Genomic DNA, 27,150 nt, shown 5'->3' with positions numbered 1-27,150 from the left:
CCCGAGGATGGCCATAAGACGGCCTTGAAGGCAAATTACATTGTGAAGATGCGAAAGGAAGGGGAAGGATGACACAATCGTATTCTTGCAAACATGCTAAATCTCTTTTATTTATAGTCATGGAATATATTTTCATATTATGGTTCCATATTAAGCTTCGCTCAACTCCTCGAAACGTTCATCCATTAGGATATTCAGCCGTAGTCGTAGAAAGGAAACTTTCTTTCTGTCTTTCTTACAATACCAGAATACTTGGACGATGTGTCAGATCCATCAACATTATTGTTTAAAACTGTCTGATATTTATAACGGGTTGAACTGAAAGAAATGAGTTGCAGGAAGCACTGCAAATTGACTAGATGCCAGAGGGGCGGATGTAGATCAAGGGGCGACCAATTTAAGAATTTCATTGTTTTCTAACTTGACAGCTTTAAGAGAAAAAAAAAAAAAGGTGTGAGCCAAAGAATTGCCCCATCCAATTAACACACTGAGGTAGAGCTTGTTTTTCCATGTGACAACACGCTCTCAGCCCCTTCTTCCAGAGACACATCTGGTGCAGCAGAAGCAGCGAAGAGAGAAAGCTGGATCTGACTAAATTTAACAATATCAAGCTAATATCCAAGTCACCAGGTTTCTCGCCAATGTGTAGTTATTTTGTGTCAAATCCAGAGGCTTATGAAAAAAATGGTTATTTGAACACAATAACAAGTTGGAAAATTCATGTTTTCATGCTTATACAAACCAAGAAAAAAAAAATACAGGGTAGCTTAGGGGGTCAATGATAAATGTATTTGTTAATTAAGAACAGTGTTGTTATCGTTTACTAAAGCTAAAACTATTAAAACAGTTTTTGTTAATTCAAATCTGAAATAAAATAAATATCATATTAAAAACATTCACAACGAAAATTAAAAATGTTGCTTTGGCAACTAATTAAAATTACTAAAAATAAATAAAGTACAAATAATGACAAAAGCAAATAACAAAAGTCACTGAAACTAAAATTAAAACTGAAAATGTAAAATAAAAGCTAACTTCAAATATTATAATAGTATAAATAATGCTAAAATAACACGGATTAAAGTATTAAAATTACTTTTATTGACGACAAAAAATACAAATATATATTTATATAATATAATCAATAACTGCTACACTTTCGTTAGCCAAATAAAAACCATGTGGTGCAGGAAAACAGGAAATTACCTCATAGAGGACCCATGCAGACATCATGTGGTGGAATTAATTATACATATAATATGAATTAATTCATAGTTAATACGTAATGTGTGTAAAAAACATTTTACCTATATTTACATTATTCTTAAGTTACACCAAGTGATTTAGACACATGAAATTTAAACTTTTGAAAATAGCATACATAATTTTCAAAACCATATGTTACCCACATATGGCACATGTACTGTAAACTGGATTTTATGTAAAATGATTTTAATAAATGATTTTCCCTTTGTTGATTGCAAACACTCTTATTTGTCATTGACCCATAGATGATACATATGTATGGTGTTGATTTGGTCAGCAGCGGATGGTCCGCAGAGGGCCAAGGCATTGCTTTCACTCCCCGCATGGTCGCTTGACAAATGTTAGCATGAGCCTCTAAAGCAGCATGACAAGCGCATGCTGAGAGCAAAGTCGAGCTAATGTGTTCTGGCATGCGGCTTGCTAATCACACATTTACATATGCAATGACCTACATTTGCGTGTCAGCTCGCGCACTGTCCAGCCTGATTAACGACGGGCACCTCCCATCGCCGGGGAGGCCGGCATAGCGGCGGGAGGAGGCCAGAGGGTGGCGGCTTTTTTGGCAGCCGAAGGGACGCACTGCCAGCCAGGATTAGGCCTGACGCGGCCTGAGCTCCAGACACTTCATTAGAGGTAATCTGTTTAGCAGTGGGCAGTGTATGTAAACTTCACAGGCCATTTGCGGCACCTTTCTGCCCCCTGGCCTCGCCTTCAAAGGGCAGCAGGGGCGCCCTGACTGACAGCTTGTCTCATCCGTGGCTTTGCGCTGTCACACAATTTAGAGCACTGAGCTGACACGAGATGAACCGCAGCAGCCGAGGATCTCCACGACCGCCGGGGTCACTCGACAGTGGCGTGACGCGGTTTGTACAGATTGCAGCTTTGGAGCTCAAAGGGCTTGTTGCAGCTCTGCGTGAAGTGGAGAAAACAAAAATAACGCACGGAGGTGGGAGGAAATGGGCCAAGAACGACTTGAATTGGGATGCCGAACAACTTTCACGCAAAGCTTTTCATTAAGATTAGGGGTGCGACAATAAATCGATTCATGGATCGATTTTGCAATTTTATAAATGCATTCGCTCTGGAATTGATTCGGAGCTTAGTTTTTAACAGCAGATGATACAGAATTGATTCCAGAGAGCATCGCGATTCATTGGGAAAATCACTGATTTGAACAATGAATCGATTTATCGCCGCATCCCTAATTAAGATCCGGTCAGTAAAAATATTAGGGGCAAAAAGTCTGTCTGTTGCATGCAGCACAGCTCACATAGAAGTTACTTTCAAACCAAGCCGCTTTCTGTTGGTCAGTATGACAATGTGTGACCAACTTGAAAATGAGCGAAAAAATGAGTGAAAAAAAAAAAAAAATGAAGCACATTAGTACTGTAGGAAAGAACGGGCCAAGAATGTCTTAAATTGGGATGCGGGACAATTTCAGCGCAAATGCGGTCACATTAGCGAACAATAATAAAGCACAGCTCATGCAAAAGTCACTTGTGTAGCAAGCAACTTCATTTGGCCAATGCAGAAAATTCACATGACCCCAAAAAAAATAAAAATAAAAAAATCTGCAAAGGGAACATTTTCGCCCCATCTCAAAACTCCCAAGCACATTGATTCCTATTGGAATGACTGCATTCTGCCCCCGTGAAATTTCGACAAACAAAGCTAAATTTGGCCACATCTTTAAGCCCAAAGTATACTTATATTTTGCACAGCGTACAGCTAAATAAACAGCCTTTCAAAAAATACGAACACAAGCACTTAAAACATGCGCACTAGAGTTTCGATCCTTGTTTAATGTCTGCGCTATTTCTCTCCAGAAGTCATGATCGAAAAAGATGTCTCTGTACCGTATTTAATCTAAAGTTGAGCATATATCTTTACCCCTTTACATAAGAGCTTGTCAATACGAGCGACTAGTACTATTGCTTCTCCAGTACTTTGCCATTGTTGTTCCATCTCAGTTTCTTTTATGACTATGAAACGACAGGCCATTGCATTGCTACCAACTTGTGGACAAACTAACTAATGCAAAAAAATAAAAATAATAATAATCTCAAAGTGCATGCCAAAAAAGGCATCGTTCATGCAGATTTTGTTAGAAAAATCCAACTGCGCACATACAGTAAGTGTATGTACCATGCTGATGTACAAAAAAAAAGAAAAATTAAGTATACTTTTGAGCTTTAGACTTGAACTGTCGCTTTGGTTAAATAAGAAAAAAGGTCAGAGGGGATGGAAGATGCAGCAGAGCATGCTGGGTAAATGACTCAAAGGGACAACACATCACAGGAGCAACAGCAAAGGATGGAGGGTTGGCCACTGGTGACACAAGTGTAAAAAGAGAAATGCAGACGTGCGGCCGCATGACAGGGGATGTGAGATAGGAGGAGGAGAATGACGGAGGACGGGGCGGCAGCAGTGTGGAGACTAGGTGTGAGCTGACAGCACAACACTGCCAGCGGCTGCCAAGGAAAGGACAACCGAAGCGCTGAAAAGGTGGTAGAGTAGCAAGACGGCGCTTGGTGGTGGTGTTGGTTGGTGGGTGCTGGAGGGGGGCTCTTCGTGGTGGGGGGGAACAAGGCAGGAGATCCTGTTCGCATCCTTTTCATCAACATCTCTCTCCAGGCCCGGCCCATGCAATATTTATACCTCCTTCGCCCCGCTCCTCTTCAATCTACTCCAGTATTTAAAGCCCTTGCTTTACAAGGGGATTTTGCTTCGTCAAAAAATCCGCCGTGACGATTAAATCGGATCTGAAGATCTCGCACTCCCACTCGCTCGGAGAGCAAATGCGCCATCAAATATGCAAGCCTTACCGACTCATCCGGCATCTCCTATGTATATCCATCAAACCTTGGGGACTTTAAGATATGATATCGCCGTATGCGTGATTGCATACACAATTCAGCATTTTCTGGTTGCTTCTTTTTTCTTTCAAGGGAATACAAGTCGATCTTGGATGCTTGTTGAGAGTCTTGTAAAAGTCATTCTCTTAAGCTGTCACGGTGTAATCTATTGCCAGACTTACCTTGAGTGTTGCGTTCAAACTAATGTCAAATGTCTCTCATGGTTTATTGATGACGGCGGGCATGTAGTTTTCACCACCTCGCTGTATTCGACAACTATCAAATTTAGCACAACAAGACCATTCAATGTCTCACGGAAGGTCAAACGATATTGGATTTTGCCTAACAATTAAGGTAAAAAAAAAGCCTCATTCCGAATTATCGGCTAATACCTTTTTAAAAAATTAGTACATTTAAACATTTCAAGAGACTATGTGAGCCCAGAATATATAAAATCCTAGAAGCAGTTTATTGTGTAATCAATACTCCCAAAAGTAATTGGGAACCAAATCAGTTCATGGTATCTGGAATTTCATAATATATCGGACTCCAGTAGTCTCTTTTCTTGAGTCGTTCCATCCCATTTAAAATACTTAAACATTCTACATACCGACTTTAAAAACTACTGGATTTAGCATTTTTCCCCACATAAGTTATCGGTCTTTGCAAAATTCAACATAAGACATTTGACATTCAAAGTTTGAATGCGATGCTCAACATAAGTCTGGCAATGGATTACTTCATGACAGGTTAAGGATTACACTTATTTTCTTGGGGAAAAAAAGCAGCAAATATTAAAAGTCAAGTTTTTTACTTTTGTGAAAAAGAATAAAATGCTTAGAATCTGAATTGTGTACGATTCTTATTCAGAAACTAAAAAATTATTAAAAAAACAGAAACAAAAAATCTTAATTTAATTTTTAATAACTTGATTCTAGAACAGTTTTTGAAAGACTTCTCTCTTCCAATGAAAACAAATTACGATGTCATGCATTTTTCATGCAAGACCTTTAACAAAGCTTAAAAAGACGAGGACTTAAACATTAGTGGTTATATCTGTCATATTAATATAATACAATATAAAAATGTATGCATTTGATAAATAAATGAAGACACCAAAGGTTGGTATCTGATCTTCAAAAAGCTTTTATCGGCAGCGATTACTCCGTAATAAACGTTCAACCTCTAATTTGAACAACTCATGACCTACCACAAGACGACTTACAATAATGGAGTCGGGTGATTGGAGGGTGTGAAAAGGAAGTACGTCAAAAGAGAGAATAAGAGAGCGAACGAGGAAGAGAGAGAGAGAGCAAAAGACTGCTAAAAGCAGCAGATTTCCAACACCTCTGTCTCTGGCACTGGAAACACATGATGGCTCCTGTGTGCAGGAAACGCTGCTTGTGCAGAGAGCAGAATCTCATTATCACCTCTCACCCAGCACAGCGGAGAGACAGCCAGAGCAGACCGCCGCCTGTCTCTCTGCGGGTGGATTGACAGACACGGGGAGATTTGACGGGGGCAGATGTGGATGTGGAAGAGGGTGACAGGCTCGTGCTATATGCTGCTAAGCAAGCAGGTGGTGAGTCAGGAATGGTAGACGGCAAAAAAAACTCAAGTGGCTTTGTAGAACGCCTATATAATGAGATTACAAAGAAAGTTTGGCTAGACTGTATGTGTGTTTGTGTTTATGTTTGAGAGAGAGCACACAAACCTGTGGCTGAAACACTGGCACCGGCGGCTGCTGGCCTTGTGATTGGGCGTCCATCGTGACAGCAGCAGTCCCTTACACCCCTGCGAAACAAAAACAAACAAAATAAGATGAGTCGACCATTCCCGGCATGGCCACAGGAGCAAACCTCGCTTCTTGTAATAATCTCCAGTGAACGTAGACGTGTGAATCTGGTAATAGAATGAGGGTCTGGAGCAGCGCTCCTGACAATCACACGCTGCTGTGGAAACAGTCGGTGCGTCACCTCACCCAAGGAACCCGATCCGCTGAGAACACGACACCCATTGTGTTAATGAGACCTGTCAAAGACCCTTCAAATTGAATAGTAAAACTCAATTGTTAAAAATTATTGGGGGGAAGAGGAAAAAAAAAAACAAAAAAAAACATTGGATGTGTGTAACCAAATACAGTGTGGTCAAAACACTAAAGAGACACAATTAGAGAGGAAGACAGTATAGGGCAATATGTACTACAGCAGGTAGAGTACCAGTTCCACCACCAAAAACATTATAATCTATAATCTATTTATATGATCTATAAATTAGTCAGTTAGTGATATATCTGCCCAAATTTGGCAATTAAGAGATTTGTGATAGCATTGTGAACTGAAACGGATTAAGTCTAACTAAAACGATTTTCTTAATTTTTTTACTGAAGCTGAAATTAAAAGATTGCATTTAGCCAAAATCCAAAAATCGGTAATTAAATGTAAATAACTGGATAATTAAACTGTTCAGGGTGTCGTGTTCTAGTGAAGTTCTTCAACAATTAACTGCTTCTCATCATTTCAGCTGAACAAGTTTTTCACAATGTTACTGTATCATCATTTTTGGTCGACGGTAGCCATTGACTTCCATAGCATTGTCATCCATACTTTGGAAGTCAATGGCTACCGTCAACTGTTTGGTTACCAACATTCTACAGAATATTTTCTTTTGTGCTCAACAGAAGAAAGAAACTCAAACAGGTTTGGAACGACTTGGATGAGTAAATAATGACAATTTTAATTTTTTGGGTGAATCATCCCACATTTTGAAGGGGTATTGCTTTGGTTTAGATATCAAGGCAACAAGAAAAATCACATTTAGCCCTACATCAACAGCAGCACATATAGTATGTTCAACAAACACTACAAACTACCAACAGATTCCTTTTGACTCTAAATTAAAAATGAAGTCAGGTTTAGCAAAATACTTAAGTGCTCAAACTTAGATGTGCTTTTCAAAAGAATCAACTCATGCCTTTTTCAGTGACCCAAAAGTAAGCCCAGTGCTTTTTGCATTAATTTATATTTTAAATCTTTTTCATTTTAATTAAAATTAAATTAAATAAAATAAAAATAGCTTTTATATTTAATGTTAAAACCCCAAGGCTTTATTTTGGCTTCAAACTGCAAGAAGAGCTTCAGTTTCAGTGTGTAGTTGGCAACACTTTTAATATGCTTCTCACTAAATCTGGTAAAAATGCTCAAATGGAATGTGAACGTTTTCAATGCACATTCAAGTAACTGCATGGACTTAAAGTGATCCAAACCTAGTGCTTATTTTGAGAATAACTGCAATCCTAATCATTGGCATCTGCCAAAAACTGTTTCCACACAGTGAACGAAGTTAGCTTAGAAAAACGGACATTTTGTTTTCAAATATTTTTGGTGGTACAAGTATTGCGTAAAATGTTACTTCAAATTTAGAATAAATTCAAATTTTATTTGACCTTATTCAATGTCATTAAATAATATTATATCTGTCATCCCGCTCTCTAGATATCGGTGTTTGGCTATTAAATTAAAGAAAAAAAAAGTGTCGCTTAACCACAAATGTCAACACAAAGATTCCTTCATTGCTTTAACACGCACACAAGAACCTTCAATAACAGCAAACCATAAAGCACCTAGTATCAGTTGAGTCTAGTGCTCCTGGAAATCCTACAGAGACATTAATGTGGGCACAATAAAGCGTACGTGCACGTAAGAAACAGCGAAGATGTGTTGTCTTTGCAGAGCCGACGATGAGAAGGAATAAATTAGGCCTGAGCTTTCGTCAGTGACAGAGAGCAAATACAAAAGACGGCTGCGTACTTTTCCTTACATCAAGCCGGGAGATGGGCCGGTGCGTGCCGCAGCCATCAAAATTTTTAATGATTGCTCGGTTGTCACTTCACTGCAGCGCGCAGCTCGGGTGAGCTCGCCGTGTCCTCACTGTACTGAAGGAATATGAGCGAGGGTTTAAAAAAAAAAAAAAAAAAAAAACACTCCTTTCATAGAAAGGCCATTTACATGTCCTCACCGCAGCGAACGTCCGTCTCCGCGCGTTGTCAGGGCTGAGTGGATCAAGGAGCTCGAGCCAATTAAAATACCTCATGCCGGTGAACAGAGAAACGGAGCTGAAGCTGTCACCATGGCAAAATAAAATCAGCCCGGTTTGTTGAAGGTTAATAACACTAATTAAGCACCAACCCCACGTCTGAGATTTAAGTGGCAATGCGCGCAGGACAGGATTTGTTGCCACCGAAGATTTGTTTCTGTTTGCCATTTTTGCAGTTTAGCTAAATTTGTCTCCGATTAAGGATTGTGGAAACTGCTTGTGTGATGGCATTTTCTCTGGGGAAGAACTAGTTGTTAAAGCCACACATTTAAACAGCCTCTCTACAAGCATGTCATTAGTATTGGAAGAGTAAGTTTTTAAATGAATGAAACACACCCTAGCTCCCAAAAAGCATACTTAGGAATCCCGCTCTTTGTTCTTTCTTTACGAAACTTCAAAATGCGACTGAGGTGAATAATTCTGGGCACTAATTAGCAGTTTGAGACAGCAGTCAATGGACGCTGCTGTTGACGATGTACAATGCTGCTGTCGTCTCTCTATTATGATTTAAAAACAAACAATTTTACGCAACATTTTATATATATATATATATATATATATATATATATATATATATATATATATATATATATATATATATATATATATATATATATATATATATATATATATACACATACATACACACACATACATATATATATACATACATATATATATAAATAATTTATTTAGCAGTATAATTTAGTTTCAATATATAAAATATATAATAATATTAATTATTATTATTATTAATACACATCTAAAATTATATATACACATTTTAATATATTAAATATTCATACATTAACATCTGTGTGTAATCTGCAGAAATTAACTTAATAGAATATAAACAATAGAATTTATTATTTTACATAACACTACTACTACTAATAATAATAATAATAATAAACCAAAATAAAAAAAATGATATATAATAAAATTATCTATTATTAAATATTAATAAAATAACAATTTCTATGTACATGAATGTGTATATTTATTTATTCATTTATTGTTTCTCTCTCTGCCAAAATTCACTTAACAATAGAATTTAGTTAAGAATATAATTTATTAATTTAGATATAATAATAGACATTTTTATAAATTATTAAATATGAATAACTTTAATGATAAAATATACGAAATAAACAATTTTTATATAACATATTATGAAGTAAAGTTCAATTTTCACGGCCGATAAATCACTCTGCACCAGCAGGTGTGTCAAAAAGTTAATTTGGTAAGTCTGGTATTTGACAGTGGCAGCACGAGATGGATTGCCCTGTTGGTTAGTTCTACTTCAGTTTCAAGCAGTTACAATTGAGGCTGGCAGCATGGCTTCTTTGATTGACCTATTCCGTGTCAAAATGACTTCAGGGCATCAGCGGTTTCCATGCAACACCCTCATTAACAGAATCAATTAAACATGCCACATGATATCAGCACACAAGCACCCAAACAAGAATGATTACAGGAGCCGCATCCTCTGGAGACGACTGTATACACACACACACACACGCAAAAACACACGCCAACAACACCCAACTGTCTAGAGAAACATTCATCTGCACTTTTTCCACCGGCTATTTATGGCGTCTGCGAGTAACACGTGGTTTACAGCTGCATGCTTGTAAAATTAATTACTGAAAAAGGGCCACGGCAAAGACTAAGTAGCTATACATAGCTTAGCATGACAAAACGGCTATTATGTGCCATGATGACAGTAGGCAACCTACTTGAAATAGAGGCTTGGGAGCTGACTAACAACTCAAGAGGCGGTTTTGCTGCATAGTCGCACAGAAGTTTCCGACGGTTCATCACCTGTTACATATTCAATGACATTAACATTTTTGAACACCCAATTTTTTTAAAAATCTAATAGGGATGTAACGATGAACCATAAGCTGATTGAAAATCAATTCGAATTGGTGACGATTCAAATCGGTTGAGATGCCAAACAAATCACGATACAATTGGAGTAGGAGTTTATATGAATGTATCTCTGAAGGGAACTGATTGGAAGGAACTGACGTTTACGTGGTATTTTCTTTTCATCTTGCCTCTGAACGATGCAAATTAAAGTAGAATTCATAATCGCAGCTCTGCTTTGTTTACAGCGGTAACCCAGCTTTCCTGTAGCTCAAATAGTAGAGCATGGCGCTAGCAACGCCAAGGTCATGGGTTCGATTCCCAGGGAAAGCAAGAGCTGATAAAATGTAAAAACTGTAACTTGAATGCAATGTAAAGCGTCTGCTAAATGCATAAATGTAAATGTAACCCAGGAAACACTATATCATTGCTGTTCATAAGCGCCACCTACTGGCAGAAAGTGAATTTGCATCTCATTCAGCTCGTCAGCTGTTTCCTTCATTTGTTTTATGTAGTATATTTTTACAAAACTAAAGTCAGACCATTCTGTTTTTGCTTCAAATTTCGAAATTATACAGTCTAATTTAGATTAAAAACTGCCCATGCTGTATGTATGCTGCATCTTTGTTTGGATCATGATTAAATTGCAGTGGTTGCCTCTCATTTTAAATGGAAAGAGCACAGACAAAGCCTTAGTTTGTTTATAGTAAGAGATTTCTTTTATTTGTGTAACTTGCTTATTTGATTTGGGGTTTGTTTTCAAATTTTTATTTAGTTTTGTTAGATTTCAATTTCACAAAGAAACGTGCAACAATAGCCTAATAAAAGGGCACCTTCTCATTTACTGTGTAATGTCTTCAATCTCTTTGGGACCCTGGACCACTAAACCAGTTTTAAATCGCCTGGGTATATTTGTAGCAACAGCCAAAAATGCATTGTATGGGTCAAAATTATAAATTTTTCTTTTATGCCAAAAATCATTAGGATATTAAGTAAAGATCATGTTCCATGAAGATATTGGCCAAATATTGTCCGATCCTAACAGACCATACATCAATGGAAAGCTTATTTATTCAGCTTTCAGATGATGTATGAATCTCAATGTCGAAAAATTGACACTTAAGAAGTTTTGTGGTCCATGGTCAGATTTTGTTAAAAAAAAAAAATCTAAATTGTGAATTGAATTGAATCGTGAGCTGAGTGAATAGTTACATCCCTAACATCAAACATAAAAGAAGGTTAGAGGCTTGGTGGTTAGAGGTTCTACACTTGGAGACATGGTGCTCATGCTGGAAAGTTCCAATCCAGCATTGGAATATTCCTTATCTTATTTTAGGGCCCTATGATTTCTGCGATGTGGAAAACGTAAACTAAATTGAAGAATCCAGTCATAAAAATGGAATTTAGTGCAGAATTCCACGTGAACTTCATCTCTAGAGCTGCGGGATTAATGCCATTTTTGATAATAAATTCGTTTTAAATCATAAATCCAGAAAAAATAAAATGGGGCCCTACTTTTGTACAAATTTAAATAAACAATGAATTTGGTTTATTAGACATACTTTTTGATTTTTCACTTAAATTTAAACTGAATTTACTTAAATCATTAAAATGGAATCCAGAACAATTAATTCAGAAAACAAGAAATCTGGGAAAAATTCAATGGATTTCATATGGCCCTAACAATGTAATTTTTGTTAAACTTTAATAAGCTGTTGTTAAATTGTATGCATTTCATAATTTTAATTTGATGTACTCCATACATTTATTTAAACCATTCAAAACTATTCAAATTGGCCGGCGCCGATAGCCTTGTGTGCAGCGCCTCAATATACAGCGCAGTTGCGCTACGGACGTCCCGAGTTCAAATCCCAATTCAAGGACCTTTTCCCATCCTCCCCCCACTTCGCTTCCTGACAGCTCTGATCTGTCCTATCATTTAAAAAAAAAACTATTAATACTGAATACAAATTAACTAAAAAAAGTTAGAAAAATAAAAAGCATTTCACAGCCCTACAATCACTCCTTTCATCATTTTCCATATTGTTCCATAAATATAATTCAGCAAAAAGGCTTAAAATAAAACATGAGGAAACTTGCTGGCATTGCAACAGTTATAAGGCTAGAAATTATCAAATTTTGCATATTTACGTTACTAATCTTCACATTATGAGATTTTACCTCATTAAATATGTTGCTTAATATTGATTAACTCATATTTCTAATCTTGAAGTCCTAGACGTCTTCATTGTGTGTGGGTGTCCATTATGAATCAATGCAGCCTGTAGTTATATGGACATTAAGAGTAACTGGCAATTTTACAAGGCATCAACTCCTGGAGGCTGCAGTGATTTCATATCAAACTTCTAGTGAGTATGCATGGACTGTAGACTTCTGCATTCTTAAAAGCAGGAAAAGTTCATCAAAGAATAGATTCACCCTGTGCTCCCGTGTCCAGAATGATAAAAGCAGACATAACCGCACTAATCGGTAGCCTAGCAAGCACAACAGGACAACTTAATGTGATGAAAGTGACGGCAGGCTGCCCTATATCTCTTTATTCCTGGATTCTTGGCTGCTTCCTTCTTCATGTATGAAAAAAGACGTAACAAGAAAGGGAGGAGAATCTTTTGTGGATCAAGGAGTCTGGATGTTAACTGGCTCTGGACTTAAATTAGCCTTTGCTTACAGGTGTTCACGTGGGCCAGATCATATGCAGACTGATTCAAGAGTGCCCTGAAGGAAACGAACGCCAACAGTAGAAGAGAAACGGCACATGAAAGGCAGCTTTGAGCCTCTGAATACAGTAAAAGCAGTGGCCATGATTATAAGAAACCTTTTTCATGACAGTGAAGCTAAAAACCATCTGATCATTAATGATGGAATAGTCTGAAATTAAAAAGGACCGCCATCTGCACATTTTTATTTAAATCAGACTGAAAAGAAACATGAGCCTACAAGTGCAAGTTGCCATGAAGGAGCTCAAGATGTGTTTGAAGATTCAGGATACAGTCCTATAGATTCTCCAGCTATTTAATGATGCCGTTTATAAATTTTGACTTGTCCAATCGGATATCGGCCAAAATGAGTCGAAAAATATCGGCATATCAAATATAGACAAAAATCCAATATTGTGCATCCCTAGTATAAAGAACTATGCAAAGAGCATTTCGAATGTCTCCAGCACATTTTATAAAACCCAAAAATCAAACAGTTTACCCCTCACACACTGATCACATCTGTCAAAAACTTCGGCTTTTCAATTATTTTACATAACACCCACATGGAATCAATAACTTAAATGCATGCATAATTATTACCTTACAATCCTCCTGTTTTCAAATCATTAAACTTTGAATATCACTACATTGATGTCTGTCAAAAAATAACGCGCACAATACACAGTAGCATTTACAAGAAACAGAGATCCAGTGTGTACTAGCATTTCCTGGAAAACCCACGTTATCAGAGGTTTTGATTATAGTTTGATTATACTCTATGTACTTATGAACTATGTACTCAACTGTGTAGTGTAGTGTTGCTTTTGTCAACGAAAATTATGACTAAATATCATGGTCAACGAACCTTTATCACGTGATGAAAACGTGACTATAATAAAATATATAATGCAATATTGTTGACGAATAAAAACGAGACTAAATGTGGTTTACAAAATAAAAACTATGCTAAAATGTCTCTTCATTTTCATTGACCAAAACGAGACGAGACAAAATGTTATAACGTTATTTCGTCTCGTTTAATCGCGCGATTATTATTATTATTTTGCAGTATTTCTGTTTCCTGTGTCTCACTTCAGGAGCCGCATTAGGTTGCACTGCGCAGACGCAGGTGACGTCACTTCCTCAAGCCCCACTGGAGGCATTATTTAGAAGACGACAAACATGTTAACGTGTTTGGTTGGTAAAATAAATGTTGTAAATTCAATTCAGAGCGTCTTCCGTGTCCGGAATGGGTGTATTCTTGAGTCTATAAGGTAACAATAATATAATAAGATAACCTTGTTTGAAATGGGTTTGGCTAAAAGAAAATTTTGGTTTTGTCTATACTACTAGCTAGGTACTTATACTATATTGACTGAGTCAAATAGAATTGCATTACTAATGGTAATGTAATTTTCGTCGACTAAAACTAGACGAAAATAGTCATGGATAATTCTGACTAAAATAAAACTAAAATGCTCAGACTTTTAGTTGACTGAAACTTGACTAGACTAAAAAGAGTATGAACGTGACTAAAACTAATAAAAACTGAAGTGACAGCTTCCCACAAAGACTAGACTAAAACTAAAATTAAAACAGGCCGCCAAAAACAACACTAGTGTAGTGTATGAATTATATAAGGTTATTTTGTCATTTATAAATCACGGTCTGATAGCCCCTCCCCCTCTGCTAAATAATTAAAGCTGCAACAGTTGAGTGCATGAAGTGTCCAAAAATCCACTGTGCATCACCAATGTTTTTAAAGTGCACTTTTTCTATTTGGAAATTTCAGTGTGAATGCGCTACTCACGCTATTTATACTACAAAACGGCATAGAATAGTGCACAAGTACGCAGATTGGGATGCACCTTATGTAACGCATTTCCGACAAGAAAATGCCGACCCGAGCAGCTTCAACATGCTGTCTGTCATGTTGTAAGTATAAATTTGTTTTACATTTGTTACATGTAATTACCGCTTTGCAAATTTTAAGCCATATTTGGGGGGGGGGTCAATATGGAATCAATTCGGGAAAAAGTGTCATGAAAAATGCCAAACACCACTACTTCATCTAAAAGGTTGTTTTCTTTTAGCCTGGAACCATTGCATTTCCATAAGGAACTCAGTCTTGCGGTCTTGAGGGAGTCTGGCCCGGCCATCCATATTCCTGCTCGGCACCTGTTTATAGGCCTCCTTTACATTTTTCACTTTCACATTTTATAGGGTAATGATTATTTCTCAGCGGAAGTAAATAGCACAGCACAAATGGCCTCTGCATGTGAGGGCCAGCTTTGATTTATACCCACACACAAAGTAGTGCACAGGCCTTTGCCTTTAATACCTGACTATTTTACGGCAGGACTCAGAGGAGCGCACTTTTGAGAGCACTACAGATGTGCTACCGCTCTGCTTTGGGGTCGGAAACGTGCTATAATAACGGCGTGCGTGCGTTTGTATCTCGTCCAAGTCGGACTCCTTCAATCATCACACACAAACATTCGGTGTGTCGTAGGAGGCTGGAGTGCATGCAGGTGTAATGATCCACTTTACGTATCCTTGAGTCAAAAGGACGGGGCTCAGAGGAGCTGGCAGGGCAGCAATAGACTCGAGCCACCTCGGCCTACTGCCTATTGTGTGTGTCTTCTCGAGAGCCAGTTTGATGAATCAGTTCTGGGCTCGGCCTTTTGTGAGCGTGCTGTCAAGCCTGCAGGTGCTTTATAGTGGAGGGTCTGAAAGGGAACAGTTAATTACCCTGCAGGGGCACACATCTCCCCGAACGCTGTTTGATGTGCAGAGCTTGAGCGCAGTGAAGGGAGTCCTAAAGTGATGCAAATAATCCATTAGAGGTAACTTGACTAGCCCGTTTGTCTGCGCAAAGATGACCGATTTGAATAACATAGGGTGCGGAATAAACATTTCCTCCAAATGCTTTAAAAATATTTAGACCTCTTATAGTTAATGACGTATTTTTTTTTTTTACATCTGTCTACAATTTAGAACCAAAATTTAATTTAAATGTAACTGGATAATTATCATTAACTAAAACTAAAAGCTAAAACTATTTTTTTTTAAACATGACTTGCCTGAAATAAATGAAATAAATTTAAATTTATTTTAATTTCAGCTAGTTACAACATTTTTGTCATTTTCAGTTCATTTAACTTTAAGTACTAAAATAAGTAAAACTAATACTAAAACAAATAAAAAAAAAAAAATACAATAATATTAATAAATAATACTAATAAAATTATACTACACAAACAACAGTGAAAACAGAAAATATAAAATCTAATATAAACAAAAATGATTAAAAATTGTAACAGTATATCAATGATACTAAAATAACACCAAATATATACTAAAATAAAACAATATAAAATTAAAAACAAATACACAGCCCTTCTAATGTATATCTACATTTATTTCTTAGATATACAATACAAGGGCTGTTTTTAATTTGCATTTTATATACAATGTTTGAATTTACATTACATTTACATTATATATTTATCAATACTGAGATATTTTATATTTTTGCACAGACACACAGCGTCATTGTATAACAAGTACAAAACAACTTTTGGTGGCACTAGTGGAAAAAGTGAGTGGCTATGTGTCAGGAAACTTTAATAGATGGCCTATATGATATTTAACGTGAAAAAAAACCCACCTGCCACATTTGAGGCCAACAGGAAGTTGTTGTTGTTTTTTTTTAATGCGAGTTCCAGTTGTCGTGGTACCTTCTATGAGCTTTTAAGAGCGTAAACCTGATTTAAAAGTGAATTATGAAAGAACTAGGGATGTAACGGTATGAAAATTTCTCATCACGATTATAGTGACCAAAATTATCACGGTTATCAGTATTATCACGGTATTGTTAAAATGTGCTGGAGATGTTCAAAACGTACCGACACATAAATCACTTCACCAAATTTTATACTTAAAAATCAACAAACAGCAAATAAAATGACTTTTTGTTTGCATAATCACTAAAACAATAACATTACCAATGAGGTCTGGATTTTAAATGACAACTTGACTGACACCAGTTTAATAGCATGTTCAAATAAATAATGTAAATGTTCAAATAAAGCTTTGAAAAAGTTTCATATAAAGGTAAACTGAATTGTTTAAATGTGTAGAATCCACATAAGCTTGTTTTTCATCAACCGGTTAAAATTTACAGCAGGGCATGCAGATTTGGTCCGTTTTTTGTCCAGACAGAAACTGCACACAGACTGAATGTAAATAAGTGTCTGTAAATCCAGTCTCTGACAGCAGGTGGCGCTTTATACGGAAAAGCTGAATTACAGCTGATTCCCTTGAAGTCCGCGAACAAAGCAGTATTGTTTAAGAACACTTCCTTTAGGTCTTATATGGAGCTAAGATGAAAACAAAATGCCATCGAATCGTTTCTGAAGACAGTCAGATCCTTCAGAGGTACATTCATATAATTAATTCACTGATATATTCATTTGCATAATTCCCTCAGCACTCTTTTAAAACCTCCCAGCTTTTCCGCCGTTTTCTCTCAGAATGAAACTCTGCTGCCGTGCACTCGTGACACTGTTACACTCTGCTTTATGCCGGACAGTATTTATTTATCGTGAGTTGTTCAAATCGTGGTAAGTTAATCGAATACGGTTTTAATGATAATTAAAATATGAAACGGTAATACTAACCGTGGGGAATTTTATCATGATTTATCGTCAAACCGGTAATCGTTACATCCCTAGAAAGAACATACCAGATTGCCATTCACTGACACAAACACATTAATAAAGTCACTGAGCCGAAAAACAGAGAATAGATGATATACAGCACTTCTTAACACAAAGTTTCACTCTACAATAAACAATGATTGTGTCTTTAACTTGACAACCTTACATCTGGTAAAACTAGTTGATTTGACTGCGCCAAAGTCAAGAACAGCCCTGCAGAGCCACAAAAACTATTCAAACTTACATTACAAAAACCATTTGATATCCTTCTGTAACTGAACGTAATGCACTGACAAAAACAGAGTCAATGAGTTGTCAAGTAAATCAATGTTACTTCCTGATTGACTTCTGAAGAAAGCACAGCATAAAAGATGTTAAACTGATAGATCTCAACTAGATCGCACGCACCTGCAGGCACCTGCTTTGACAGCGTCTTGTCTAAAAAAAAAAAAAAAGTGTCATCATGAACAGAATTGAGGGGGAAAAAAACTATTTTCAGTAAAACAAAAGCTCTGATCTAAAAGGTGATACTGAATGAGATCTCATCTAGCACCAATTCTAAGGAAGCGATTCATGTACTCTTCCCAGAATGCACAGTTCAGTGGGGAAAAAAATGCTGATAAGCATACTTATATTTAATTTAACCCCAAGTAAATAAAGTAAAAAAGAAATCACTATTTTACCAAATATAAGTGCAATTTCAACATTACAAAATATAAATTAAAAGACTCAATCTAACTTGAATATTTTGTGCACATTCAAATCATTCATTCAAAACACTTTAAAAAAAGGCTAGGACCCCATAGTAAAAAAAAGTTCTAAATATGTACGGTTTTATTTAATGCTTGTGCGTAGTATTCCATTGAATAATGAATAGTAAAATATGATTTTGAAAAAAAAAAAACTATTTTACCCAATATTTGAGCAACTTGTCATTCAATATTAAAAAATAAAATCAAAATAAAAACATTATTATACCCAATAACTGTGTGATACTTCATTTAATACTGAAATGTATCAAAAAAGTTAATATAAATAAAGATGAATCATTTTGCATTTAATATTTTCAATACTTAAGTCAATACTGGCAAACGTAATAAAGTTATAAAGATAGGTTACTTATCAGGATTGATTTGAGGATGTGGCTCTTTCAAGGTACCAGCCTATGTAGGACATCAAGGCTGATATTTCACAGCCAACTATTTCAAAGACTGAACAAATGTTTTCTTGCATTATACAACTGCGTGTTATTTGTGACCTGCAGACCCCTGGCCGTACCCATGACCCTACATGCGGCAGACCCCATTTCACGTGGTCTAACGAGAACTGAGCCATGTCACTGACCACAAAGTTCTCCAGCTAACCTCTGACCACAATGGGATGTGACAACTTCCACTTCAGGGCTAAATTCCTTTTATTTGCCGCAGCCAGAGGTCAAGCCCACCAGCTGCAATCACGCTAACAGGAGCCTACAGTCCTGAATATCCCTCCATCTCTAGCTCCTAGGTCCTTTCTTCTCAGCGTATCGAGTGACTAAAAGTTTGGCGACGATTTCAGTGGCATCCCAGCAATCACTGAATGCATGCTACATTATTACCGTTAAGCTCTGTATCACTCAGAACCAAAACACCAGATGTTGATCATGCTTAATTTCTCTGGAATATTCATGATGCAATAATCGGACGCATATCATAACACGATTTCTTCTGCGGCCTTCAACAGTTCGTCAACATCACAATTCAGTCAAGGAAAGAAAAGTGTTTTCCTGTAAGTTTGAATGATTCAGGCCAATTAACTATTTCAACTTCTTGGTCACGCAAAGAGATGTAACATCTCAAATGTTTTATAAAAAAATGTGTCAAAATTATGTGCAAAATAAACATTTAACACAATATTGTGCAATATTTAATTCAATAATAAGAACAACCTAAATAATAATGAATTGTGTTACCCAATACTTGTTCTGCCATGGTGACTGTGAACAGAGCAGAACGGATGTTTAACGCAAGTCACAAAGGGCTGCTCAGTGGGGCCGTTTATTGATGTTGGCCGTTCCTGCAGTTAGGAACTCACAGAAACCCTGAGAGGACTATTCTCCATTAGGAGATTATGGCCATTAGGGACTTCCCTTCTCTGAACCCTTTCTACGCTTATTCATCAATTGCCCTTCACCTCTTTCATGAAAATACATCTGTAAAACTCAAACCAACTCATACTACTATCAGCCGGAGCTTCTTCCTCAGAACACAGAGCAGAACTTAAAGAGAATGTCTTTGGTGAATCTCTAATGGGGCGCAAAGGATCTGCCCTTTTCATGCGAGATAAGGGTGCTGGATAAAAACAAAACTGTATGTACGAAGATTTTAAGGCATGGTTTGCTCTGTGCTGTATGTGAAGGCTTATGCCCCATTCACACAGTGATTTTTCCATTGAAGACTGCTGTAACGCTGGTGGTCAAGGGTCGCTAAGAACTCATATTTCATCATGTTGTAAATGTGAGTCCTTCAAACTAAATGTTTGCAAAAACAAACCTAATCAGATTCACAAACAAATGACTCTTAAAATTGAACCGTTCTTTTTAGTGAATCAAAAATATGCAGCAGAATCACTGTAGGCCAATTCACAAATGAATGACTCTTATGAACAAGTTCTTATTAGTGAATCAAAACATAAAGAGAATCCAGGATAGACAGAATACTGAATCAAATGGCTTTGATGAGCTGGTTCATTTAATGAATAGTCAAAAAATTAAATCAATCCAAAAGAATATCCTGTATACTGTATATAATTGGCAGAGTGAATTTCTTTTATATGCAAGCAAAATATGTTATAACAGAAAACACTGAACTACACTGAAATTAAATCAAACTAATCAAATATTTGAGAATTAAAGTCAAATTTGTAGTTCATACTCAGCCCTACAGAGTAAATCATATAAAAATATACAGGTATATTAGCAAATAATTTAAAAAGGACAAGGCATCACAGCAATCCATTTAATTTAAAAACAATCTGTCAGTTTCAACACGACAAGCTGAATAATTGGAAACTTTCTTCATAAAACTTAATTTAAATATCCAAACTGGCTGCTTAAAAGCGCAACAGTTTTACCAAAATCAAGTCATTTCTGCTCAATTATTTAGTTCATGTTTTTGGAAAATAAAAGTGTTTTTTTCAGCAACTCAAGTTATTTTAAAGTCTATCCAATTCCACTAGTAAAGGCAGCAGATATTGTCTTGTGTTCCTACTGTTGTACTTTTAGTGGTCAAAGTCGACGAATAGTCAAGACAAAAGACACTTAAAAAACCCTTTGGAGATCATAAAAGATCTTAATCGTGCATTAAAAACACATTTGGCCTGTTAACAACCACTAAAAATGCTTGCAACATCAAAACATCAATATTAATGAGATTCCCTGGGATATTTTTGGCTAAAGCCGACGTGAAAAAAAGCACGGCAGAGTGCACGGTTTGACCCGGAGACCTGGAGATAGTAACGTCACAGACTCCTTGTTCAAAGAAACTGGCCTGCTTTCATCTTCGGCTTTTTCCCGAGCCGCACTGGCCCAAGCCATCTGCTTTATTCTAATACGGGGCTTAAAGATGCTGTTTTTTTCAAGGATTCCGAAGTACGATAAACAGCCTTTATGTAGCTCACCCCTGTTTACAGCATGCAGTATGCTGTGCTGTAAAATATTCACTGTTAAACTGTCAACGATGCTGGCCACTCGCCCGGCCTTCACAGTATGGTGACACTCGCCCTCGGTTTACTCCCCTCGGCCCCCCACCAATGCTTGCTCGCGGCGGGGCCCGGGAACAGGCCCACTTCTCGAGACCTTCCAGAGCAGTTCAAACGCCCCGCAAGCTTCCAGGCTTGGCTTCAGACACGTGTAAAGTTTTTTTTTTTTTTTTTCACTGCCCTGCAAAGGCACCGCCAAAGGTTTTCGAGTTCCAACTTGGCATGACTTCTGAAAAAAAAAAAACAGCGTCACAGCTTCCTCCTGCAGCTCTCAAGCCGGCTGTTTGTTTCCCTGACTGATTGAGTGCAGAGAGCAGGGTCCTGTCGCGCAAGATCCCAGAACGAGGGGGTGTTACGTCTCACTCCAGCCACAAGACCTGGACAGCCCTTGGGCCGAAGAAACTCGGCGGAAAGATGATGAGTGTTAGTATGCCAGGCTGGCGTGCCTGGCTATTTGCAACACTCGGGGTATTGCGTATTAAGAGAGACAGGCTTTCAAAACAAATGGCCTCTTGCCTTCTCTCCATGTCATCCTGTGTGAACTATTAAGTGTCGTTTGCAGCGAGGATGTAAAAAATGCCGATAGCGGGCCATACAAAGACACTGAGGTTGTTCTTTTGGATCACAGCACATATTTACTCCAGTTTTCACATATTTTGTGACAAACGCAGGCTGTCAGCCTCTCGATTACTGTTTACAGTGGCATATGCATCGTGTAATTACGCCATGAAAGAGCTCATTTCCTCAGGAAATTTAAAGCAAAGAAAGAGGCCAAAAATGACGGGAAAAAAATGTGTTGAGGGGAAAACACAAATTGTCAGATCAGCCTAAAGTACTACATGCTGATAAAGACAATATCATGAAAATGCAAGGCCAAATATGAGGGTAAACTAGGCCTAAATTATCTAAAATGAATGGATTTATTCAAATAACAGCACATTCTTCAATGATTAAGACCAGATAATATCTATCCTTGATGTTGAAACATCTAGCATTGAAGTTTTGCAATGGCCAATATGATATCTAGTGGGTTGAGAGGCTGATACAATATATTATAATTAAATTTAAATATGCCCAATGAGACACACATAAAAACTATTAATTTAATAGGATAATTTCTTAATGCAATAAATAAAACTATTTTTTAAAAAGAAGATTAGACATTAGGATTTATTTTTATTTTGTTTTGCATTTTTTAAAGAATTTAAGACCAATTGTCTAACAATGCAAAGCTTATAAAATCAGGCCTACACAACTGACAGTTTTGCATTGGAATGTAGTACCAACTGTGCATCGAAATATTTTGTAGGTTAAATACACATTTATTAGAATTCAAATCAAAAGATCACATAGACCTGTTGCAATACTGAAAGACTTCCTGAATATTGCAACATTGAAAGTGTTGAGTGGCTGATATACAGTTAAAACCAGATATTTACATACACTTCAGAAAAAAAAAAAAAAACTTTTTTTTCTTTACTGTCAAACATTAAATCAGAGTAAACTTTTTCTGTTTTATATCAATAAATATTAAAAATTTTTGCATTTGTTAAATGTCAGAATCGAGCGAGGGAGAATTTTATATATTTTTTTTTTTTTATCACTTTCATCAGAGTCAGAAGTATACATACACTTCCTTAGTATTTGGTAGAATTGCCCCGAAACGGTTTCACTTGGGCCAAACGTTTTGGGTATCCTTCCACAAGCTTTCTACAATAGTTTGCTGGAATTTTGGTCCACTCCTCTTGACAGAACTGGTGTAACTGGGTTAGGTTTGTAGGCCTTCTTGCTCGCACTCGCCTTTTCAGTGCCGCCCACAAATTTTCTATGGGATTGAGATCAGGGCTTTGTGATGGCCACTCCAATACCTTGACTTTGTTGTCCTTAAGCCACTTTGTAACTAATTTGGAGGTATGCTTGGGGTCATTGTCCATTTGGAAGACCCATTTGCGTCCAAGCTTTAACTTCCTGGCTGATGTCTTCAGATGTTGCTTCAATATCCACAAAATTTTATTTTCTCATGATGCCATCTATTTTGTGAAGTGCACCAGTCCCTTCTGCAGCAAAGCAGCCCCACAATATTATACTACCACCCCCATACTTCACAGTTGGGATGGTGTTCTGAGGCTTCAAAGCGTCGCCCTTTTTCCTCCAAATATACCGTTTATCATTATGGCCGAACAGTTCAATTTTTGTTTCGTCAGACCACAGGACATGTCTCCAGAAATTAAGATTTTTGTCCCCATGTGCAGTTGCAAACTGTAGTCTAGCTTTTTTATGGTGGTTTTGAAGTAATGGCTTTCTCCTCCCAGAGTAACCTTTCAGCTCATGGTGGTACAGGACTCGTTTTACTGTGGATAAGGACACTGTCTTACCAGTTTCAGCCAGCATCTTCACAAGGTCTTTTGCTGTTGTCCTGGGGTTGATTCGCACATTTCGCACCAAAAAATGTTCCTCTCTGAGACTCAGAATCCGTCTCCTTCCTGAGCGGTATGATGGTTGTACATTCCCATGTTTTTTATACTTGCATATTATTGTCTGAACGGATGAACGTGGGACCTTCAGGCATCTGGAAATTGCACCTAAGGATGAGCCACACTTGTGGAGGTCCACAATTCTTTTCCTGATGTCTTGGTTGATTTCTCTTGATTTTCCCATGATGTCAAAGAAAGAGGCTCTGTGTTTGAGGTGTGCCTTTATATGCATCCACAGGTGTGCCACCAATTAACTCAAATTGAATCAATTAACCCATCAGAAGCTTCTTAAGCTCAGAATGGAATCATCTGGAGTTTTCTTTTTGTTTAAAGACACAATAAACTTAGTGTATGTATACTTCTGACTTTGATGAAAGTGATAAAAAAAATACATAAAAATTCTCCCTTGCTCGATTCTGACATTTAACAAATGCAGAAAATATGTTGTGTTTTTTTCTGAAGTGTATGTAAATATCTGGTTTCAACTGTATAAAGCTATATTATAAATCATTCAAATTAATGATGTTGAATAAAACAGACAGGTTAAATTAATTACGCAATACTTATTTTAAGGCATTTTTTGACTATTTAGGACAATTAAAAAATAATTGAATAAATAACTTAAATTTTAAGACCAAATCTGTAATAATGCAAAGACTATAAATTGATACAGGAAAGAGGTCACTTCTATTTATCGGCCTCCTTTGAGGTTTGTGGCTACTAACAGGCTGATATATAACACGCAGCATCCCAATTCGCCTGACTTATACTACGCTTTACTTTTGAACTTTAGAGTGTGTAGCAACAGACAAATAAGCAAGTTTTGGTAAATACTACCACATTATAATCGTGTCTTTAATGGATGCCGCTGTTGCATCCCATCAACGCAAACTGGCCTGTCAATCATCTTGTCACAGTTAAGTAAGTCCTTATGCACACATTTCAGTCTATTTTATTTACTAATTTATTTTATTTATATCACTCCATATCTGAGTGAACATTAAAAAATTGAGAATTGTGTCATAATTTACACTCTCAAGTTGCATCATGCAGTATAACTTCCTTCCTTCAGTGGAAGTCAAAAACATTAGGCACGATGTAGTGACTGACAGCTTTGGAGCCCATTTACTTTCATTGCATCTTCTTTCATACAAGGACACTAAAAATGACTCAGTCTCCCATTCTAATATGAGATTTTGTGTTCCACGGAAACATAGCACATGTTTGGAAAGACATGAGAATGAGTAAATTATAACTTTTGGAGTGCTGCAAGCTAAGCCAAAGCCATTATTGTTTCAAATTTTGTGCTGATTCATTGTTCAATGTGAATTTGACAAACCCTGATTCCACTAACGTTAAACTACAAGCCACTGTACTTCAACTGGGGTTTTAAGGTAAAATATTGCTCAAATTTATAATCTCCTCTTCTAACGTCATTAAAAATGTAAGTGCCAAAAAAGACGTAATGATGAACTTTCCTCCAAATTCACTTATGTCATTGTTAAAATTACGAACAGGGTTCATCAAGATCACAAACAAGTACCAACGCGTTGCTGTCAACAGCTGGAAAGAGTTGCCCAAGTAAGAAAGAGTTGCCTCACTCACACACAATAAACGGCTTATTTTTCACATTTGTAGAGAAAACCAGGGTTAAATGCCTTTGCTGTCTGGGTTTAAGGTTATTTGGCCACTGTCAGAGTAATTTCAAGTGAATTTCTCCTCGCATTTCTAGTGCATGTGTCACACTGACAGACGTTAGCTTAGCCACTATGCACTAATCGTGCCGTGTCACTGCTAAAAACACAACCGACACTCTGTAAAACAGCTTCAAACTTACTTTCACAACTGAGTAAGTTGCTGTCAGAATGAATAAAGCATTTTTAAGCGTTAAAACAAATAATTTGGCTGTTTGTCTCGGGTGAATTAACGTTACCGCCACAGCAGCATTAGCCTAGCGTGCTAACTCAAACTAGCCCAAAGTTCTGTCAACTTTTCCTCAGCTCTTTCTGTTGTAGCCTCATAAAAAAAAAAATATTTATCGGATACGCACTTCCTCGTCGACTCACAATGTTCTTGTTGCGTGGCAGTAAACCGGAAGAGTGGCACGATAATCTGTTTTGAAGTTGACAGGAGGGAATGAAGCTAAACTCTTACCAGGAAGTGCCAGCTGAGCTTCACGCGCGCTTAACTGGAGCTCGCGCCGAGGATGAGGAGGAGGATGATGGTCTCTCAGTCTGTTAGTCTGTCAAGGTCGAGCTCCTGTTGAGTTCCTGCGCGACGCCGCAACACACACTCGAGCTGTTCGCACGCACCTACAGAGAGAGAGAGAGAGTGTGTGTGTGTGTGTGTGTGTGTGTGTGACTTACACACACATCCCAGCATGCTCGCTGGAGAGGGGCGGGAAACTTCACACAGGCCAGTAACTTTAACATTCACAGAAAAACAGCAAAGAAATACGGAAGGATGCTATTTGATTCTATTTATCTCCCTTAACACTACTCTAATCTGTTTTATTCTCCAAGTTTTCTATGCTGTTCTGCTCTATTCTCCAAGGAAGATTCACATCAGTTCTATTTTATTCTGTTCTGCTGCACTTCACCAGTAGGCTATTCTATTGTATTCAGCAATCACCTCATTTCTATTCTAATCTATTCTCTTTTATGAAATATTCACTCTGTTCTGACTACTTCAGTTCTATTTTGTATGTTTCACATACAATTTTTTATTTTATTGTTCACTTCAATGTCATTTTATTTTCAAAGTTTTACCTCATTTCTGTCTCTGGGACAGTACCTTTTCTAAAGGTACTAATGTGTATCATTTGAGAACTAATATGTACCTCTGAGGTACTAATATGCACCTTTTGAGAAGGTACCACCCCAGTGACAGCTCTATTATGTAAGTTTCACTTCAGCGTAATTCTATTTGGCAAGTTTAATTTCATTTCCTTTCTGTTCAGTTTCATGTCACCACTTTTCTCTTGTAATTGGTTTTGTTGCATTCTGTTTTATTCTATTCTGTTTCACTTCACTGATTATAACTATTCTTTTTCACATAATTCCTTTGTTTCGTTTGACATCTATACTATAAGTTTCACTTCAGTTTTATTATACACTATGCTGTTTCACCTCACTTCTATTCAAGTTTTACATCACTACTATTTTATTCTGCTATATCAGTTCACATCTATTTTATTCAACACGCTTCCTTTCATTTTATTTCATTCTATTCATATCTCTTCTGTTCCAATGTTTGAATGTTAATATTTTGTATTGGTTAAATAGGTAAATAGACACATTTATTAGAATTACAATCTTAAAGACTAACCCTGCAGGAACATTATCATACACATCTAGTGCAAGACTTGCTGAAGGAGAAGTTTCATACAGCAAACGATAAAAACAAATAA

The 27,150-nt window shown here is 37.0% G+C and overlaps 1 protein-coding gene across 1 annotated transcript in view; it reads right to left on the bottom strand.

Annotated features, from left to right (window-relative positions):
• LOC306874727 (serine/threonine-protein kinase Nek7-like) overlaps nucleotides 1-26,123 on the bottom strand; it is a 69,133-nt gene extending 43,010 nt beyond the window's left edge. The window contains exons 1-2 of the mRNA XM_079424945.1: nucleotides 25,896-26,123; nucleotides 5,836-5,915 (exon numbers count right to left, since the gene is read on the bottom strand). Of these exons, the coding sequence (XP_079281071.1) occupies nucleotides 5,836-5,889 (54 nt within the window). The 5' untranslated portion in view covers nucleotides 5,890-5,915; nucleotides 25,896-26,123. The remainder of the gene's footprint in view (nucleotides 1-5,835; nucleotides 5,916-25,895) is intronic.
• Between the last annotated feature and the right edge of the window lie 1,027 nt (nucleotides 26,124-27,150).

The sequence above is a fragment of the Barbus barbus genome (genome assembly GCF_936440315.1).
Source record: "Barbus barbus genome assembly, chromosome: 9".
NCBI lineage: Eukaryota > Metazoa > Chordata > Actinopteri > Cypriniformes > Cyprinidae > Barbus > Barbus barbus.
The sequence above is the reverse complement of the archived record's forward strand: the minus strand, read 5'-3'. Positions and strand labels throughout refer to the sequence as shown.